Source organism: Danio aesculapii, chromosome 20 (genome assembly GCF_903798145.1).
Source record: "Danio aesculapii chromosome 20, fDanAes4.1, whole genome shotgun sequence".
Classification (NCBI taxonomy): Eukaryota; Metazoa; Chordata; class Actinopteri; order Cypriniformes; family Danionidae; genus Danio; species Danio aesculapii.
The window spans coordinates 33,909,142-33,931,713 of NC_079454.1; the positions used below are offsets into that span (position 1 = coordinate 33,909,142).

Consider the following 22,572-nt stretch of genomic DNA (forward strand, 5'->3'; position numbering starts at 1 on the left):
AAAAGTGTCAGGTGTGCAGTAAATCATGAGTGTGAGCATTGTTAATATGTGTGTGTGTGTGTGTGTGCTATGTGTGTAAGTTTCTTACCCACTATCAGTGAAGAGAAACTCAAGGTGCGTCATGTGCACTTCCCAGAGAGGAATGCTGTAGCGGTGAGCCAGAGAACGAGAGATGCTGTACACACTCTCATCCAGTGTCCTAGAAAAACAAATAAACAGAAAGTCGCAGTAATAAAACATACAGTAGATATCAGCATAGAACAAACTATTGATGAAACTATTGAAAAAAACTGCAGAGACCGATATGTAGATAGAATGAAAGTATGACAAACATATATACAGTAGATATACAGTACGATTAGTAGAACGGATGCTAGATGATTGATAGAATGAACAATAGAACAATTAAGATACAGAACAAAGAAAAGAATGAATGATAGAATAAATGAGTAAACAACAAAATTACAGATAAATAAACATAAAGTAGCATAAACAAAAAACAATGAAACAATTATAAAAAAGAAAAACAATAGATAAGCAAAATAAAAATGCATAAAAAGAACAGAACAGGAAAATAATATTAAAAATATTAAGGAAAAAAATTATTACTTCAACTAATCAGATTCGGTGTTGCTGGATACGTTTACATCACAATGATGTACGATTTTTAAAAAAATTCACATTTACATGCCAATGCTTTCAAACATTTTATACATTTATGTATCCATGAAAATGGCCTAAAATTCTGAATTATCTATGCCAGGCCAGTATTGGGCACCGTCACATTGTTATTAAACATCAAGGAAGTCACAACATCCAACTCTGCTGATGAAAGCAAAGATCACTAGCCTTAAATCTACAGCTCCATGCACACGCATGACATCATCTTGTTCATAAACATCTGTATTTGGGCGTTTAGATGGACACAACAATGGTGGAATTTATTTTTAAAAACTTCCACTTTGAAACTTGTATTTATATTTATGCATTTTTAGTGCCAAAAAACATTGTTGCCACGTAAACTAAGGGTGTTTTCATACCTAGACTTTTGTTTCGCAACCTGGTCAGTTGCCTCCTTAGCGCGGTTCGTTTGGCATATGTGAATCCAGCAATCAACAATCAGAAACCAATCAGTCCAAGATTGCCTGAATAAGGTGGTGTTAGCACGATTGAAACAAACTCTGGAGCAGATAAATTGTAGTGAGAAAGCAATACGATCAATCGAACGGACCAGGCTATATCACTGTGTATTATGGATATGTAATAGGCATGGCTATATTAGTGTAGGGTGGGATGTCATTACGATGGTAAATGTACATTTCATGTACGAAAGTGAAAGCATGCTAACTATTAACGAGAGTTGTTTATCTATTAGGAAAATTGACCAAACTGCAGTCTTGGTTTATCTGTTATTTCTCTATATAATGTAAAGCCCATAATGCATAATTCTAGCCAACGGATATGTATGAGAAAGTCTTACTTCTGATTTATATTTGGTGACGATGACTGTGCATGTCACCATTCAAAATTAAAGAGCAACTTTTTGTTTATAACGTCTTATAGCTCATCGTCATAAATTAAAATATGAACTCTAGCCAACATGAGGAGAGTTTACTCGTACTTGTTTTAGCTATTTTGTTCCGTTTAGAAACTTTGCCGTGTGAAAGTGAACCGCACCAAGAAAAAAAGAGCAACATTGTAACAATTTTAATTCCCGTTTCAGAACAATACAATTGATCTACAGGTGTGAAAGCACTACAGGTAAAACTGCACAAAACGCTCCCCATTTTTAACAGAAAACGAGTTCTCGAGTAAATGGTCCCTCAATCTTACTAATCTTGGCCAAACTGGCAGTCCATCAAAGGTCTGGCTGGTGTAACATACAGTAGCTGCTCAAATCCGAAGCTGTTTTGCTCTGTAAGAATGATTTAATCCCCTTTTTGGCTGCTCTTGCAATTCAGATCAGCCCTGAGCTGCTAGAACTTAAGTTTTGCAGCTCCTACAATAAGTATCGGATGTCTTTTTTCACCAAATCTCACTAGACCTTAGTCGCCCCAGACCTGTGATTCCAGTCCTCATAAAACCGTGTCTCTGGCTGCTTAAAGCTAGAGCTCTGGGCTCGGATCAAAGGATCAAACCTGAAACATGAGCTTTCCTTCCAGAGAGTCATATTCAGAGGACAGACAGATTAAAAAATGCAGGAGATGTGTCATTCTCTTTCAACTCCGGACACATTCTTTGTGAATGCCAAGAGTGTGCAGAGCTGAGATCTGGGCAAAAGGTCACTTCATCATCGCTATTCCATGTTTTATTACAGTTTTAATGACTACCATTAGGATAAAATGTTAAATACCCGAATAATAATGAAATATTAATTATATTATTACACATTACTTACTCAGCCAGGCCCAGAATAGTCTCTTTCTTGTACTGGTTGTCGCTGCTAAATCTCTGGACATCAACTCCACGGCCAAGTCCCTGCAGCACCTGAGCTTGAGTGAAGTCTGTCAGTTTCTCACTGTACAGCCGCAACTGACCGATCAGGGCTTCCAGGTCCTCATCAGGCCAATCACACCCAGCGTGGTCAGTCACATGCTTGGTCACAAGACGAATCAGGGCTCTAGGATCCGCCTTCAAGAAAAGAAAACCTCAGTAATTCAGAACAGTTTTCATCATGCAACCATTCAGCTGTAAGGTTATTGCACACTGAATCAAAAATTTTAAAAAGTAAAAAAAAATAATTCGACCTCAAGTTGAGTCAATCGTATCGTCACACTGCCTGCGAAACTTTCATGCATCATAAAACAATTTGAATCAATTTGATTTGATTTTTTCCAAGTGTATCTGTCTGCAGACTGCAAGAAGGGGTGTAACATAAAGAGGCTTAACTTCTAGTAAGTTAGAGGCATAACTTGCAGTTATAGTAATCCCATCAAACCATGCGAGATGTCACAACGACATGTTGTTGGCAAGGTGGCGGTAATACCAGAAAACCAAATAATACAAAATGTTTTCATGAGTTTTCTTCAAATTTATCCACAAGTAATTCATTTGCTATTATATAAATTTATTTAGCCACTCCACCATGCAACTCCACTCGCTGACTTCTTCATTCGTTTTGTCATGACCGTTAACCTACTCTACGTCGCCCTCTGTGGTTGCAAATAACAGTACAATGGCGAACGTCAAGTTTGAAAGCATCTGCAACTTGCGGCTGTACGTCAATAACTGTGATGGTTGGGCTTAGAGTTGGGGAAGGTGTAATGTTAAAAACGATGATGGTAGAGTTTAGGGTTGTGGTAGGTATAGACGTTAATGAATGTGAAGGTTGGGTTTAGGTGTAGAGTAGGTGTAGACGTTAATAACGATGATGGTTGGGTTTAGGGTTGTGGCAGGTATAGACGTTAATGAATGTGAAGGTTTGGTTTAGGTGTGGAGTAGGTGTAGACGTTAATAACGATGATGGTTGGGTTTAGGGTTGTGGTAGGTATAGACTTTGATAACTGATGGTTGGGTTTAGGTGTTGAGTAGGTGTAGACGTTAATAACGATGATGGTTGGGTTTAAGGTTGTGGTGGGTATAGACTTTAATAACTGATGGTTGGGTTTAGGTGTTGAGTAGGTGTAGACGTTAATAACGATGATGGTTGGGTTTAGGGTTTTGGTAGGTATAGACTTTAATAACTGATGGTTGGGTTTAGGTGTTGAGTAGGTGTAGACGTTAATAACGATGATGGTTGGGTTTAGGGTTGTGGCAGGTATAGACTTTAATAACTGATGGTTGGGTTTAGGTGTTGAGTAGGTGTAGACGTTAATAACGATGATGGTTGGGTTTAGGGTTTTGGTAGGTATAGACTTTAATAACTGATGGTTGGGTTTAGGTGTTGAGTAGGTGTAGATGGTAATAACTGATGTACAGATGCATCTTGCCAACAACATAGTTCTGAAACGTGGGGCTCCATAACTTTACAATAAGTTACAAGTTATGCCCCTGTCTTGCAGTCCACAGACAGATCCTACTAATTTTTTTCCATTTTTTTCCCCATTCGAAAAAGGTTTTTATGAGGTGTTTTGACAGTTCTGAGCCACCGTACAAACGAAGGCAAAATACAGAACGCCATCACATGAGCCTTCAGCAGAGAATATTTTATGACAAACACAGTGCACAAAACTAAGGGGGTTGAGGGGTTCCTATGCTGGATTCAGTTACTGGTGCACCTTTTCCTTGCTGCTGTTTGTTGTATGTGGGTTCGTTTATACATTTGATATACTGCCAGTCTCTGTTCTGGATATGCTTACGTACGTAAATGTGTGTATAGTATCATAATATATAAAAATTCTACTGATTTCCTGCAATAAACTTTGTATTTGGGGATAATCCAGTGAAGCTCTTTGATAAAGAGAGCTCCTTCCACTCTATGCAGTATTGAATGAACACACTATGTAACATATTCCTCTCTCTTTTTTCTACTTTGCAGAAGACAAAAGAGAACAAAGCATCACTGCTTGAGTTGACTCGGAAATGTTTTGCGTTTTTTTCAGAATAGATAAATTAATACGCATCGGACTCAGTGTGCAATGTTTGTGTATACATGACCAATTTTTCTGATATGAATACCAAAAAAACCCTTCAGACTTGAGTGTAAAGACCTTCAGAATGAGAAAATAGATATTTCTTATATCAAAAAGATGGAAAAATAATTAAAACTCAAATTCAAAATCTGCATCCATTGAAAAAAAGCATGTGAAGTCACTGTCTATTACTCCAATTATTGTGAGACTTTGAAATGTTTTACAAACTCTAGATTCACAAATCCAAAAAAGCATAATGAGTGCACTTTAACAATTTGTTAAACATTTATCGGTTTATTTTAAAAATCAAATCTATTAATGATTAGTACCAGTCTGATTCTAACACCTTACTAATTTCTCTCCCCCCCAAAAAATGTAGAATAAAACTTTAAAAGCAGAAGAGTTTCACAAAAAATACTAAAACTTTCTGTTGGTTTGCAGGTTTGAACTACATTTTGAGTCAGATTTATAATGTAATCTCAAACCTCTGGACCTTTACAGTAAATTATCTCCAAACCTGTGGAGATTCGTGCAATCGGTATGCTAAGAACGAATTTGAATTCAGCCTTATTCAGTCTGCCACGAGGAGTAATGAACAGGTTAAGAGCCTTGCCAGAAGAACAGAATATAGAGTGATTACACACTAATCTATATGGAAATTATCACACCAGTGCATCATGAGTGTGATAACAGACCCTGATAATGGGATGCTGTGTGGGATTGTGTATTATTGAACTCTGACTGTTAAATAGCGCATGTTCTGAGCTGGCAATATACAGTAAAAAGAGAGTGAGATGTCCAGAACAAGGCACAAAAAAATAAAAAGATTAAAAGAAATGGAGCACAACAACAGACAAGTGTATTAAGGCTGACAAAGCTTAGAGCAGAACAGAGGGATGAGGGACAGATAGAAAACATAGTGAAGCGAGAAAAAGACACAGGTGAAAGGAAACTCTGCTCTACTCAACTTCTAAAAAATGTCAATAAAAATGTAGGCAGCAAGCCATTTTATTTGCGGAGAAAACAAAAAGAATTGACTTCCTGTTGGGTTTCAGATTTCACTCCAATAGACTTTTTTTGTAGGTATTGGGGCATTGAGTCGGCCAAATTGTGTATACGTACTTGAATTGTAGCTAAAGGGAAACTTTGTTGAAAGTGTATAGGTGGCGCTATTGAACCATTTTGCTGCACAGTTCTGAAACCTATACTCGCTGGCCACTTTATTAGGAACACCTGTCCAAAATTTCTAATCAGCCAACCACATGGCAGCAACTTAATGCATTTAGGCATGTAAACATGGTCAAAACGATTTGCTGCAGTTCAAACCAAGAATCAGAATGGGGAAGAACGGTGATTTAGCTGACTTTAAATGTGGCATGGTTGTTGGTGCCAGACGGGCTGGTCTGAGTATTTCAGAAACTGCTGATCTACTGGGATTTTCACGCACAACCATCTCTAGGGTTTGCAGCAAATGGTCCGAAAAAGAGAAGCGGCAGTTTCGTGGGTGCAAATGCCTTGTCAATGCCAGAAGTCAGAGGTGAATGGCTAGACTGGTTCGAGCTGATAGAAAGGCAACAGTAATTCAAATAACCACTCGTTACAACCGAGGTATGCAGAAGAGCATCTCTGAATGCACAACACGTCAAACCTTGAGGTCGATGGGCTACAGCAGCAGAAGACCACACCGGGTGCCATTCCTGTCAGCTAAGAACAGGAAACTGAGGCTACAATTTGGTCAGGCCCACCAAAATTGGACAAAAGAAGATTGGAAAAAACGTTGCCTGGGCTTATGAGTCTCGATTACTGCAGCGACATTCAGATGGTAGGGTCAGAATTTGGCATCAACAACAAAGCATGGATCTATCCTGCCTTGCATCAACGGTTCAGGCTGCTGTTGGTGTCATAAAGTGCGAATCATCTCAGACTACTTTTTTGAACATGACAAGGAATTCACTGTACTCAAATGGCCTCCACAGTCACCCGATCCCAGTCCAATAGAGCACATTTGGGATGTGGTGGAACGGGAGATTCCCATCATGGATGCGCAGCTGACAAATCTGCAGCAACTGCGTGATGCTATCACGTCAATATGGACCAAAAACTTTAAGGAATATTTCCAGTACCTTGCTGAATCTATGCCACGAAGGCAGTTCTGAAGGCAAATGGGGTCCAACCGTTAGGTGTCCCTAATAAAGTGGCCAGTGAATCATAAAATCTCATAAAATTTCTCCCCTTCTGGTGTGTGCAAAATTTTGTGAGTTTGAGAGCATGTTAAGACCCTCAATAATGTAATTAAATTAGAAAAAAAATTGGGGCATAAAATAATAGTAGAAATAATAATAATAAAATCACCAAGGTTATTACTGTAATGTTAAACATTTTCAAAAAGGTTGACATAAAAAAAAAGAAAAAGAAAAAACAATATTAACAACAAGCTAATGTTAGATTAAATTTATTTTTACTATAATCTAAAACAATATTATTGGTTTTCATTAACACTAGCATCACTTTGCAGTTAATTTACCCTGTCGACATGAATCCAGGCTCAATTTTTTGGGTTAACCGCATTTATTAAAAAAAAAAAAAAAAAAATCCCTCTGTCTTTGACCAGAAAAGACCTGCGCCTCATTTTTAGGTCACTGCTTGAGCACGGTTGATCTGAGGGATGCAGAAAAGAGACATGATGGATGGATACGGCGAGCATTTGAACCCTCTCTGAGACGAGCTCTTTCATGATGAAACATCTTTATCCAGCTATTCCCTTTCTGTCTCTCCCATTCTTTGTCTTTACAGAGCGACAATCCGACCACAAGCAAGACTCCCTTCTCCAGCTTATCTATCAATTCCCAATGTCAATTCCTATAGCTCACAGCTGCCCAGTGTTTTATGCGCATACAATCCGGCTCCCGACAGCCACAAATGTACACGTGAACTATAATAGCCAACCCTGCGACTGCGGTGCTCAGGGATTCAGCCGGGTTTTAGATGCTAATTACCTCTAATGATGTTAAAAGACCTTTTTTGATGGGTTAATGCGAAGGTTCACTGAATATTTACATGCTTTCCATTGAAAAAAACTACGCTTATGGCATTTCGCATGCACATCAGCGGCTATTTATGCTAAATGTCCACAGGTGTGTGTGCGTAAGAGTGCAGAAGGGCTCAGTTTTGTGCTTTCCAGAAGGGCTTGAAATTGAATGCTTGATGCAGGATTTGTTTGAATCACAAAATCCAAATAATGACAACTGAGGCATCTAAAAACACTCAAAAAGGTTTGGGCGGAAAAGTATGTGCTTACAAACACCTATTTAAATATAATGGGCAGCGAGTGGGCCGAATGCATCCTTGTACGCGTTTGCTGTTGGCTATGATGAGCGGTTTTGCACTTGCTGCTTTGCATTGCTCTCACCCTGACAATTATGCTAAACAGCGTTTTGATTCTCAAAGACAGAGGTGCCAACGGCGTACAGCGAACACAGCCACCAAAGATCCGGCTGAAAGGGGTTTATTAAAAGAAAGGAGTTTGTTTAAAAAAGATTAAAGCATCGCCCACTGAGGCCTAATGCACAAAAAGAATAAGACAAAGAAAAAAAGAAGAAGCACATGGCGCGTTAAAAGGAACATCCATCAACATCAAATAAAAGGCTGATAAATAATCACTGCATCCTCGCTGGTGCTCAGAATACAATATTAAATTACAAGACTGCGCTGTGTATGACAGACGCAGCACCGGCTGTAAATGCGTCAATCGTTAATAATGTGTTTATCAAGCAACAATATCACTCTAAGTAGATTTCAAAGACCAAAGGTAGTCTTTTAGATGGCGTGCCTTTTTATAATCGTACTGGAGTCCTGTCTGTTATTCTGTATCAGTGAATGGATGTGTAGCAGTTCCGGGGGCTGGAAATCAAAGGCTCGGCTCGGCCATTCAAACCCTACAGGGGTATGATTCATGAACTAATCAGCCCCGAGCAAAGGATTTAACCCCAGAACACTCAGGGGAGATTAGAGACTAAGCAACAGTGGTGGACGGGAGGATAATACAGGGAAATGTGACCGAAAGAACACGAAATTAAACAAAGTAACAAAAAAAATATTTCAGATCACAAGAACATTTAAAATGAGCTTAATTCAGAACATTAGTGATCAAATAATATCACAAGTAAACTAGTAGAAGTATTGTGGAATATTTCACAACAGATTAAAGTCCCTAATAAATCAAAACTAACCATATGATTTTAGTAGCTCACATTGCTAGTTTTGTGGTGAACAATTCATCTGTGCATGTCATTAAGAAAAAAAAAATTAATCTTTTATTTGAAATCTGAAAATGCACTTCCTGTTTGTTTTTTTAGTTAAATTGTCAGATTATGTATATCTTAGCAAATGGACCTGGGTAAGATATTTAAACACACTGCTCAACTGTCAGTTTTGATAACAAACAGAAATGGTGAGCAGGATTCGTCTGTTAGGTTGTAACTCTTGCCAAACTTTTTTTTTTGAACGAAACGCCTACTTTACTACATTTCTTCAGCTCGCAGCAGAAAAACAAGCCACACCCACTGTTTTGTCATTTAATATTCCGTTTCTCTAGGAACTGCATCACAATACAAAAAAAAAAATAATAATTTATTGTATTTGTTATATTACCAATTATTTATGGTGGTAACTTATATTTACTTATAATTAGGGGCCAAGCAGCGAAGCTGCGGAGGCACCAATTGTTTTCGTTAGCGTTCCTATTATTATTATTATTATTCTGTTTCTTCTGCCGGATTTAAATAGAAGCCCATATAACCTGCTTATAAATTCTCAATCCTTCGTCTAAAATTCACAAAACTCAAAAAAAAAAATTTGCCGTTGGGCATTTCAATTTTTGTCAAAAAATGCTATATTTTGCAAATACATATTCTCACATAATTTCAAAACATGGTATGCATCTTCAACACCATGCCTTAAAGTACTCAAAAACTTCAGGGGCAGTGCCACCTTGTGGCCAAAAGTTATAAGCAATTTTTTAAAAATGCTAATACATTTTTCTAAACTTTTCTCATTGACATGACACTAGTCTAGCTATATTCTCTGTATCATGCTAAGATCATTGATACCAAATATGCCTTTGACATCAACTAATTTCCTGTGCGCCATTTTGTTTTTTTATTGAAAACCAATTTTTTCTGTTCCTTGACCGATTTTTCGATTTTCACCAAATTTGACTCAGATGTTCTTCAGACCATGCTGGAAAAAAGTTATGGAAATCATGTTGATAAGTGACATGGTTTTCGTTTATGGCATCGACAAATGTGCTGGCACAGATCGTTTGAGGCTGTAATTCTAAATATTGACACTAAACTGTAGGTGTCGAATTGGCGCCTCACAATAACCACCACACATGAATTTGGTAACAGCATCACCTAGTGGTCACGCATTATAAACCCTTAACCAACCATCAATAATGAAGCTTCCGAAAAGGCTGAAAAATGTTAATTGCATATGTTTATTGTGGTAAAATTGACATCAAATTAAACTCAATTATATTGCTTGGGTCATGCCATTAACATTGATACCAAACAAACCAAAACTGCTGTCTGCCATATTGACAGAAACTTCTATTGCAAACTTCTTCTAGACCGTTTGCCGAAATATTACCACATTTGACTAGGAGCGTTTATCATTCAACTTACCAGCATATTTAAAATAATTTCATAAGAATCATGCAAACATTGTAAAATTTATTTAGTTTTTATTACTATAATTACTACATACCTTGCCCTATACCAAAGTAAATAATTTTACCTTCATTTTATCTTTGACATTTGTGTATTTCACAAGTTCTACAGTGCATGAAAAAATCATTCTCAAACCTTTTTTGTTTTATATGAAATGCCTATTAACCAGCTTGTCTACACACAATGCATCTTTACAGCCACATGCATGTTTTTTCAAGATTTAATTTGGGTCAAAATATACAGAACAGATTAGAAAGACAAAAGGTCCATTAATTAACCATTAGCAAAATAAATAAACTAGAACAAATGCACATTTGATTATATTATAGGCTAATTAGCCTTTGTTTAACACACAAAGATTCATCTAAACTGAAGCGACTTTTGAACATTTGTTTCTCAGAAGAATAAAAGAAAAAAAATCCTGCATTTCCAGGGACGCGCCGCTTTCATTTAAAACCCTGCTCTGCTTTCCATTTCAACAGACCCAAGAACAGAGAACAACAGCGGTTGAGGGAGAAAACACTTGCTCGCTGTTAGTAGGGCGTCACAGTACAACAGGATCACAGTCTCATTCCTACACAGAGAACATAATTATGCACTTAGATTTGAAAGAAACATCTTGTTGGGCTTAATTTGCAATGCAAAAGCAGCACACCGTTTCAGACGAAGCAGAATTCATCCAGAGGCCCGACTGCACACTCCTACTTACTTTCAATAACACCGCATACATGTGCTGCCTGTGATAGTGATGATGTCTGACTGGGATCCGATTGAAGGGAGAAAAAAAAAATAGAGTGAGAAGAAAAAGGCTGAGATGGATGTGTGAAGGGCGAGAGACAGAGATTATGTGTTATGTGAGAGAGATACAGGAGGTTTAAATTAAGAGAAAAGGAAGCCTAAATGGATTAGCATATGAAGCGCGCAAAAGGCAAATGAAGAAACAATCGGATAAGATGTAAGAGGTGCGAATGATGGAGGCGTTCGAGGCCTGTCGTACAGCTAGTCTGTCGCAAGACCGTCTCCTTGTACAAATATTAGCAAACACAAAAGCGAAATGTCACTCGGAAACGGAACAGATGGAAGTAAAACACACAGAACATCGCATTCTTCCTCTTTCCATCAGCGGTAATGGATTTTCTCCAGCATTTAACCAACGGCGCACGAGAAGTACATTACCATCCATTAAGAAAAGTGTGTTGGTGCGGATGTATGAATTGCTGTACGGCCAGTTATTACCTCAGCATTTGTCAAAAAAAGCTTTGAGAGCACCTGTGGCCGTGGATCTGGCCAACTGTTACCTTGAAAAGCAACAAACAGCCATTTCCCTTCATGACCTTTTGTGTTGTTCATTAAAGCGGAAGGCCAAAGTTTCCAGTTCAGGCGTGAAAGATATTAAAGGAAAAGAGCAGAAAAGAGTTAAAGCTTCCTGCAGAGGCACAGCTGAAATGCTGCTAAAAGCACATGAAATGAAAGTAAATAATAGACTTGTGACATGTCTGATTTGAGTGTTTTTCCAGCAGGTGCTTTATTTATCGTAAACTGCTGGCAGGAACCTGGAGCAGCCCTGGGATTAACAGCTGCGCTTAAGGGCAAAACGACAACATGGGATATGAAAGCCCATGGGTGCTTTTTGTTTTTTTGTTCCAACACTGACTTTTCTTTTGAGTCATCATAGCCACTTTCCCGTTCGACAGAATGGGGTCAGTAATGATTTTTTTTTTTTTTTGGACAAAGACAAAACGAATAAACTGATTACAATAGACACTACAACTCTACAAAACAGTTATATTTTAAATAAACTCAGACTTTAACTGCAGTTCGGCAGTTTCACTTTAACTCATGGACATTTCATTCATTATCCTGTGACAAATTGGGGTATTAGATGCAAATAAGGAGTAAAGGACCGGTGAGAGTCTTATGGAACGTAAGAACGCTCACCAAATGGAAAGAAAAAAAAAATCTGCATTTTGCGATGCGTGTGTGTGTGTGTGTGTGTGTGTGTGTGTGTGTGTGTGTGTGTGCGGTCCTTTACTGACAGCCGCCTATGTGGATCCTGTCGGAAAATATGTCGAAAAGTCCTACATGACGGTATTTTGATTGCACTGTTTACTTCAATAATGCCACTAATATCTGCATACTCCATGTCTTAATTCCGTTTCTGTTTAGTTCAGTTATGACTTTAGTCGCATTAAGGTAATAAAAAGAACTGTGAACAGCCTGAAACAAACACACACAAATTTAAGCTCACAAGAGCAAAAAGTTTAATGACTTGAGTTCACAGAATTAGCTCGCAGGTTTGCTTCATTAAACCAAAAATTCTTCCAACTGCCAATCTGGTGTCAGCAGCAGACGAGTGTTCACAGAAACACTGTCTGAATATTAAAATATCAAACTGCTTCCAACTGATAATTGTCTTTCCATGTTTTTCTTCCTTTAAAGGCATATTTTAAAAACCACGAGAGAGTACAATCTCTTCTTTTTAATACTTTCATTTCACTTTCTATACAGTACATGATGTTATAATGTAATGAAACCTACAAGCTGTGAGACAGAATTTGTGAAACATCTTCTGAATTTGTGCAGACGTTCATATGCAATTCTCATTCAATATCCCTTCCCTTCAATATTCAGTGAAGGGACTTAGAAATACATTTGGACTTTCAGGAGTCAAAGTTTCAAAAATTTAGGGGCAGAGTCAAAGTTCAGTTTTTTAATGACTACAACAGTGGTGCTACAAGTAGACCAGGATTCACCAGGTCGAAAAATACTGGAGTGGAATATAAAAATAAAGCAGTAGTGAATTTAAATTATGAGTTGGTGTTTTCAAGGTTTTGAAGAAAATCCTTTAATTTTGAACAAATATCCAAAGTTTGCAGAGAAATAACATTTTACTTAGATCATTTACCTCAAATAAAATACTCTAAAATATTCAAATAAATATAATTGTTACTCTCCCCTGCGGAACATACATCCGGGTTGTGTGTGTGCATGTTTCTGTCTGTATGTGGGTGTGATGTTTTACGTGTGTTTCAGGTACGATATGGCATTAGAGCACCCGCATTCCGTGAGGACAGTCTCTCTTGTGAACACTAGATACTTTTGAGTAATACCTTGGAGAAGGTGCAGAAGTGAGCAAGTCGAGCGATATACATTTACAAAACTCAAGATTAACATTTGTATTATTCCATTACGTTCAGGGAGTGTGCCATTTTGTGTACAAATGTCACCACTTCAATATGTTCAATTGAAGTGGAGGTACAAGGCACGGCGGTAATGGTCATTTTAAAGTGTCACTCACTGTGTGTTTTTGTTTTTTAGTCAGAATAGTTTAGTTAAGACATTTGATACATTGAAAATGTTTCTTTTCATGCTTTTCTTTTCATATTTAGTTTGTTTAATGCATTTAGTACATTTTGTTACATTTATTTCTTTGATTTACGCACCTCTAAGTACCTCCTCTACGTCAGGTAAATAATAATTTATTCATCGTAACTATTATTCTTTTACTGTACAAATATTGTTACTTGTTTTTCACTGATATGGGCAATAAATAGTCAATTGCAGTGATATTTGGTTTTCAGTTGTTCTTTTTCCATTCACTGGTTACACACACATGACACTATTATATGTCAAAATAAAGGACCTGACATGTAATAAAATAAATATTTAAAATAAAAGAAATGGAAAATAAGAAACCAGGAAAAGAAAAACCTTTTAAACAGTAAAAAGCTAGTATTTTGTTGATAACAAACACATCTGAAATAATAATAAGTAAATACGTAAATAAGAAATAAGTTATTTAGAGTAGAATTTTACTTAAAATTTTAACGAAATAAGTTTAAAGGGAATTAGAAATCTTATTGTCATTAATAATTTGAAAATTAGAAATAAAAAAGCTGAACAAAGACAAATATTTGTCTACATTTCAATACTTTCAAAATCACTTTTATAGGTTTAATTTGATGCAATTACTAAAAGTAAATAGCATTCCATTCAATTTTATTATTATCATTTTTTACATTTACCTCCTCTAGTTGGCAATCAACACTTCCTAATAGTTAGGCGGTTTGTAATAAAATCTGTAAAAAATATATATATTTAACCTTCTACCGCATGGTGTTGCCATATGGCAACATGATATTTATGTTCATTTCCTTGCCACTGTTTCTTTAAGACCTTAGTTTAGCCAATGATGTGCTTTGGTTAAGTCACATAATGTGCAGTATTTTATAGTGGCACGATTTCTGACAGACTGGCGTTTATTGCGAGTACTTGCTGAATGCAAATAAAAATGTCAATAAAAACAAACAATCAACTCATATCAGATCCACAAAATATCCACAAAAAAAATCACCAGTCTTAAATTATGATGACATATTCAAAAGTTTTTATCAAATTAGTTTTTTTGCAAATCAAATGGCAACACTGTGCAATAGTGAAATGTGCAATATCGCAATAGGTTAGCTAGCTGGCAAGGTCAGCCATGATCTTTTAAGTTGTAACGTTAACAACATGAATGCAAGTATTATAATGTTGATTAGTCATATGTTAATGACATTTGTATTATGGATAAAATCTAATTTTAATGGCAATACTTTTGTTTAGATATAAATACAGGAAACAGTGCATTAGTGAGGACCCCCATGTTCTATGGTAAGTGAAAATGACAAAACTGGCTCTTCCTACAGATGAAAGTAAGGATGAGATGTGTTTTATGAGAATGATGCAGATTGGACATTTGATAAGAGCTGTGATGGAGACAGTTCAGACTGCATGATTGTAGCCCAGATTTTGACTCGCCAACAGATTGAGAAATTGCAGACAAATGCCAAAATCACAGGTAAATTGGTGCTCTTTCACGCGAGTAACAATCAAACAGTGTGATCTACAGTATCAAAGACACGATCTGAGAGAATCGCAGATGAGTCGCCGACACCTGTCAGATCTTTGGCATGCTAAATATGTGGACCTGTCTACGACTTAAATCGTGCTGTGTGAAATGTGTTCTGAACTAAAATAACATCGGCGATTACCTACAGCCAATAAGAGAGCAACGTCCACTAGTGTGGGTATCTGCAGGCCAGCAGGAGTTTGGGGGAGAAGTTAAAAGGGTTTCTTTTCAGTCTATTTGGAGAAATTGTGACATACAATACGGAGGTAAGATTACATTTTGACCCTTAAAAGGGTCTGGGTTCATTCTACGTGAATTATGACACCTGGTGGCAGCAAGTCTGCTAGTGAAAGTCACTCCGTGATACCTTATCTACCAAGATGCTGGCCAGAGCTACAGTTTTCCCGTCTTCAAAGACCCCCCCTTAATCCTGACACACACACGCACACACGCACGCACACACGCACACACACGCACGCACGCACACAAAATTCACACACAGCCCATAGTACATGTAATGTGTTTGTAAACTTTTGTATTCTCTTCCTTAATTTCACTTTTAATTCTTACACTGCTGTATGCCCTTTTCAAGACTTTTATTATGTTTTATGCATTACTGAAAGAGTCATGTTTGGTATCATTCTTCTCCATACATAATTCTATAACTCATGATCTAGGACATAGGATGATATGTTGTATGCTTGGTGTAGTTTCAAACCATGAGTTAAAGATATGTCTGTCTGTCTTGGGACTATACAGTACACACCAGTGAGGAGAACAAAGGAAGTTTCTTGTGAGACTTTTCCTCTCACGCCATTGGTCAGTCAGGAGAGGCTGGGAGTTACCAGACCAATGCCTTTAAATACCTGTTACACCCCTCCTCCCCCCAAAACCTCAGCAGAAGGTCTCCGTAGAAGTGTCCCTGTCACAAAAAGGGTCAGACCACATTTCTGTATCCGTGTGACTCGCCTGAGTCCGCATTTCTTATTTTCCGGCTAATTAAACTCAGTTTAAAGTTTGCATCTTGCGTATCATCCGATCGGCATCACAAATTCTACGCCAACGAAAGAACTTCTTAAGACTTCATCTTCCAAGCATCAGAGAAACTTGCACAACAAGAGACAGACAGACCCACTAAATTCAGGTATTTAGTCGTGTGCCCTTTTATCAAAAAGATGTTTTTATAGTCTTGGTGGTTCTTAATAGTTGTATGGAAGTTAGATTGGCCATTCTTTTATCTAAATTCTTTATTTTCTCACTTTCTTTTTCTATGTTTTTGTTGTTATGTTTTGCACGTTTGTTTGTTATTTGTTAAACTAGTCAATAAATCCTGCGTTATAACCATGTTGGATTGTCTTTGTTTTGTCTCACAGAAAAGGTCACTAATGATAAATCCTTGCTACAAACTTATTGATTTAACTAAAACTTCTAAACTATTCATTTACTTCACAAGAAGTAGTTATAATCGCTTTTCTAAATAAATAAATAATTACAGAGTTGTTTTTGTTATAGTCATTGCTATATTTATTTAGTTAAATTAACTATAGGTTGATTCTGAATAAACATAATTAATAATATCTTGTTATTATTAATTATTAATATTTATAAATTTAGCTAATTTCTCTACAAAATGAAGGAAAAACTAGTGGAAATTTGGCAGGAGCACCCATGTCTGTTTGACATGTCATCTGAACAAAACCACAACCGGGTCGAAAAAGAAAAAAAGTTGAGGAGAAATTGTCAATTCCCCTGAAAAGCGAGCCAGGTGAGCAAAATAAGTACATTTTCTATCCTACTAAAGGCTTCTTTCTCATTACGCAGATAATAACAGAGATATACTCTGTGACCTCACGTTGTTTCCATGTCACTTCTCACTTGTGTTTAATTTGTGAGAGATAGTTTGCGGATTAAAACAAAGTTGTCGGCGATTCATCCTATTTTAAGGTCATGCAGTGTGAAACCCCCTGTCGCTGATCCATCCTGCAGTGTAAACACAGCAGCGGCAAAACGTTATCCCAGATGGTCATGCAGTGTGAAAACATATGTGACAGGACTACTTTGAAAATTGTGCAGTCTGAACTCAACATGAGCTAGCTCAAAGGTTGATAAGACAGGCGTAGTATAGTAGTAATTGAAAAGCCTAAGATACTGCAACACCGAGTAAATCAAAACAAACATTTTAAACACCAAAAATCTAAATTGTAAGGAACGTTTTAAATTTGAAATTTCTAAGTTAGATCCACTATTGGATGTTGTTGCCATATGACAACATATCATGAAGTACTTAAAAAAAAAAAATCCCCAAAAAGAGTCTTTTTTTTAATAGATCTTCCAAAATCATGCAGTAGAGGGTTAAACTCATATTACATGAAAAACCTTTTACAAAATAAACTTTTCATTGCTACCACATTAATAAAGGTGCCACACAATCGCATTAAAATCATCAAAACACGCTTTACTTTGACACATGTTCATAATCCCACACACTTCCCATCATAAACCAATAAGAAAACCTCAAGCCTTGATGCTTGCTCATGATGCTTTATAGGTTTTATGAAGTGTTAGCCAAACAGCACATAAAGGCTGACCTTGGTGATGAGGGTTGCCAGCGATCATCATAATCATGAGGCGTTTCGGCGAGTCCGACGGTCAGGCAAAATGCGGTTGTGAAAGGAGAAGATTGAGAAAGCGTTCGCTCCTCGTTAACTAACTCTCAAAGTGAAGCGAGAGGAGCGTTCGTCATTATAACACAGGAAGACGAGAGTTACGAGCGGAATGAGAGGGAGAGATGCTGAGGTGCAACAGAGGGTGAAAATAAAAGATGGAATTATGATAATAGAACCGAAGGAGAGGGTAACAGGAAAAAAAAAAATCAGAAAAGAGGCATGAGGAGAGAAGATGCTGAAACTTGCAGGGAAGCAGTAAAAACGCTGTCATTGTGTAATGCAGATAACCCTGAAATATTACACAAGAAGAGGGAGAGAATGACACCACAAAAGATGTGTAAAAGAGACAGAGGAATGGGGAAAAACATAGAGGGAGAATAAAAGCTGATACCGTTTTATCAGTCCGTTTCAAGGTGAGAACTTTTATTGTGCCGCTAATGAATTCTGTTCTTGACTTGTGTAGGTCTTTGGAAACTTGCTAAGGTGCCTGATAAAGAAGAATGGCTGTGGAATGGAGGGTGACAGAGAGGAAAGCAAATGTACATGCTTACCCGGTAAAGAGGACTGCACTTGTCTTTAAAGCAGGGTGCGAGGCGGGAGTAGATCTGGAGAGAGTAGTAATACGCCGCTAAATGCAGAGAGAGGGCTGACGGCGGCTGCTTCTCAAAACACGTGTTCGCATCTAGAACCTGAAATTTAAAAAAACAACAACATATGTCTATTATGTATGCGCACAATAATCTAATTCAGCTTTCAGGACTAATCCATTGTACTGTAGTTAAAAGTGCACACTCATTCATTACATGGTCAATGTCATGTACAGTATGCCGTGTACAAAACTGCTGACTCATTCACTGTGTAGTCAATGTCGCGCACAGTATGCTGTCTAAAACTGTTGATTCACTCACTACAGTAGATGATGTACATTTACTACATTGTAGTTGTCACATGCAGTTGAATGTGTCGAAAAGAGCTGACTCATTCACTATATAGTGAATGCTGTGTACAGTATGTGGTGCGCAAAAAACACAAACTCATTATGTCTCAAAATGTTCAAATCCACTAACTTATTCACTGTGTAGTTAACGTCACATTTACTGTGTCAAAAACGGTTTTAAATATATGTTGTAAAAACACAGATGTATCAAAATGAAACTTTGGGCTGAAACTGAAAATTTTGAATGCATTTGGGCAAAAAAGCTTTAAAATACTTCATTCATTCATTCAATAATTCATTCATTTTCTTTTCGGCTTGGTCCCTTTATTAATCAAGGGTTGCCACAGCGATCATTTAGAAGTGGCTTATATGAAAGGCAAAGGCCTCTAGATTACGTTTATTTTACCAAAATAAAATATGATCATGCCTTGATTTTTAATTAATTAGGACAGTAAGGTCTGACTTTGCTTAGACAAAAGTCTTGTCACTTAACAGAAATAATGCACAGTATAGAATATAAAGTCATGGTGCACTGGAAAAAGAATTAATATTATGTATGATAACCATGAGCTTGGAGGACCATACATCTCTGCAATGACTCAAATAACTAATTAATAAAGTCATCTGAAACGGCAAAGAAAGCGTTCTTGCAGCACTCCCAGAGTTCATCAAGATTCTTTGGATCAATGCTTCAATGCCTCCTCCATCTTACCCCAGACATGCTCAATAACGTTCATATATGGTGACTGTGCTGGCCAATCCTGGAGCACCTTGACCTTCTTTGCTTTCAAAAACTTTGATGTGGAGGCCGAAGTATGGGAAGGACCCCAAATGTAACCCAAACCATGATTTTTCTTTCACCAAACTTGACTGATTTCTATGAGAATCTTGGGTCCATGTGGGTTCCAATAGGTTTTCTGCAAGGTATGTGATGCTTGGGATGCAGTTCTACCTTCTGCCACTTTTCCAAATGATCAACTAGAAGTCAAGTTATTGTTTGTTGACTTTACAACTGCAATTAATGACAAGACTTTTGTGTAATGTTATACATGTTTAACAATGGAAGATGAAAATGCCTGTTTGTTATTTGAAAATTAAATAAAGAGGAAAAAAAACTAACTTAATTTACACTGACTTAAAAAAACAAACAAAAAATAAAATAAAATAACATTTTATTGAGTCGAAATTCATCATTTTACAAGCGTTACCAAGACAGCACAGCAGCACTATTGCAAGCAACAGGAATAGTAAGTGTACCTTCTACTACATAGAAATATCCCGTCGGCATGTTATTTGAGTGGACTTTCGCTGTTCTGGTGAGCATGTGTGGTATACGTTTCACAGAGCGGAATATTGAGCCATTATGAATTTTGACCGTAGTGTGCGTGTAAGTTAGTAAACAGTACGCTTCCCTGCTAAAGCGCAGCACAAGGCATTGAAATGAATGGGTTTCATAGCGCATCACTTTCCATGTCTGGTGTGAAAGTTGCAAAAACCGAAAAAGTTTCAGCTAAAAACCAAAAAAGCCATTTTTGCCAATAAATTTCACAAAATCTGGTGCATGCCTAAAAATACATTTCTGAATTTGTCATTTCAAAAAGTTGTGAGCAGTAAGTTTTAAGTTAAATAGAGTAGGTAAGGAAGGTAGCAATTTATTTCTGTTTGTACACGATTTTGTGCGACTGTACACACAAATAATTAAAACAGCCTTCTGTTGTATTTCAACTTGCATCACATCAGATTTCACGTTTAATTTTACACACTGTTCCAATTTTTTATTTAATTCTCTCTGTCTGACAAAAATCCCTTAGTGGAAAAAGTAACTCAATGAAATAGGTCAAAGGGACATCTGACACTTGCGGTAATGCCAGTAATAAGCAGGATGAGTACTTTGAGTGACTGAATGTCTCGAAAATTTGACCCATGAGGACTTTCAAGGCTAAAGCAAGAAGTCTAGGACAATTGCCACAGTAACGGCACATCAGTTTTAAGCCAGCTTCACCTGATAATGAACTGCGAGGCATCACTGGAGACATGCTATCAATTTTAAGCCCATCAAGACCATTTTCAGATGATTCCATTAGAGAATGAAGCCATCTGGATCAGGAAAAATGCAATAATACTTTGAAACGAAGGCCCCAGACGTAACTGAACAGGGGCCAACAGGTATGAGGCCTGATATTAGATTTTTAGTGACTTTTAAATGGTTTTATCTTTCAATACGGCACGCTTCTGATGGCTGTGAGAGAAATAGTTATGGAAAACCATAATCTGAGGAGGCAGAGCTCAAATATCTCAAACAGTCATTCAGAAAGAGAGAGAGAGTTAGAGAGAGAGAGAGAGAGAGAGAGAGAGAGAGAGAGAGAGAGAGAGAGAGAGAGAGAGAGAGAGAGAGAGAGAGGGAGAGAGAGAGAGAGAGAGAGATCTGCAAATAGAGCAGTCAGACTCACCTGAGGTAGAGCCAGTAAATAGGCCAGGGCGAGTGTCATATCTTTGGGAAAAGCATCACTGGCTAGCTGAAGGAGCACTGTGAAATGACAGAGGAGATGGGGAGAAAAAAAGAAGGATGAACATTTCAGAGTTATTACTGCAGAGAAGCACCTCCTTGCTGTACTGTAACATGATGTGACAGAAAAGAGAGAGAGAAAGAGAGGGAAAAAACGGGCTCTCAATGGCAGCGTATAAACCTGAAATGTGACTGTGACAGCAAAACTGAGAGTATGACGCAGATTCAGCTCCATGACATCTTGTTATCTGTAACCAACATACTATTTTAAAAAGCATTAAATTACAGGAGGCTGTTCTTGATGCTTGATTTGCAAAATATTCCTTACAAGCTAGCAGTTTTTGTATGGATTTGACTAATTTGCTTTAATGATATTTCTGAGACAATAAACTGAATAGTACTATTTACCGTACTCATCCAAATACTGTCTATTGCATGGTCCAAATGTATAATACTCAATAAAACTTATGATAAAAAGTATGTCTCTGAGCAGTGGATGTGGCACAACATGAGCAACAGTAAAGGGATGTCTCATTTTTATTTATGACATAGTGACACAAAAATCAAATGATTTGAAATAGTTGTGTCCAGTCTAGCTGCTGTAGTCTGATGCAATGCGAGCAACAATGATCTGGTGTAAACAGTGGGACGCTTATAGAGTGCAAATGTTGGGTTCTCGATGTAAACACTCCATTTTCCTCATCATTACTGTATATATAGCACCAATTTACAAACCATTGACTGTAAAAATTGTAAAAATTAAAAAAAAAAAATTATCTACTTGTTATTTTAAATCCAGTTATACCACGTGCAGTGTTTTATTGTAGTTATTTTTTCACACTAAAGCTAATAAGTACTGCTCTTGTACACTTTTGTTTTTAAATTTCAAACACATTTTTGATTTTTGCTCAGTTGAAGATGGTTACAGTTCAGACAAGTCAGACAAGTTAAATGGTCATGAAAAACACCCCCCTCTTTCAGTTCAAGTCTACCTCAGAATTGGAAAAAAAAATGCTTCATGATAAGCATGGTGCACTGTGAGCAGAGGGAGGAGTGGGCATGGCCGGCAGAGCAGGGGAGAAAGAGGGGGGCGAACAACTGTTGTCAGTTGGCCCAGAAAAGGAGACGCAAACCATGAGATGACACATGATTTTATAGTTTACAAAGCTAAAATACAAAGAAATAAACGGCAAGTAATTTAATGCCCTGCTACATTTTATTCGTAATTTTATACAAGTCTACACATAACCACAATTTGTTACAGTATATCAT

General features: G+C 37.3%; 1 protein-coding gene across 1 annotated transcript in view; it reads right to left on the reverse strand.

The window, feature by feature from the left end:
• Window positions 1-22,572, reverse strand: part of nbas (NBAS subunit of NRZ tethering complex) — a 350,427-nt gene that overhangs the window by 144,701 nt on the left and 183,154 nt on the right. The window contains 4 exon segments of the mRNA XM_056480954.1: window positions 89-199; window positions 2,399-2,631; window positions 18,409-18,546; window positions 21,245-21,321. Coding sequence (XP_056336929.1) covers window positions 89-199; window positions 2,399-2,631; window positions 18,409-18,546; window positions 21,245-21,321 — 559 coding nt within the window.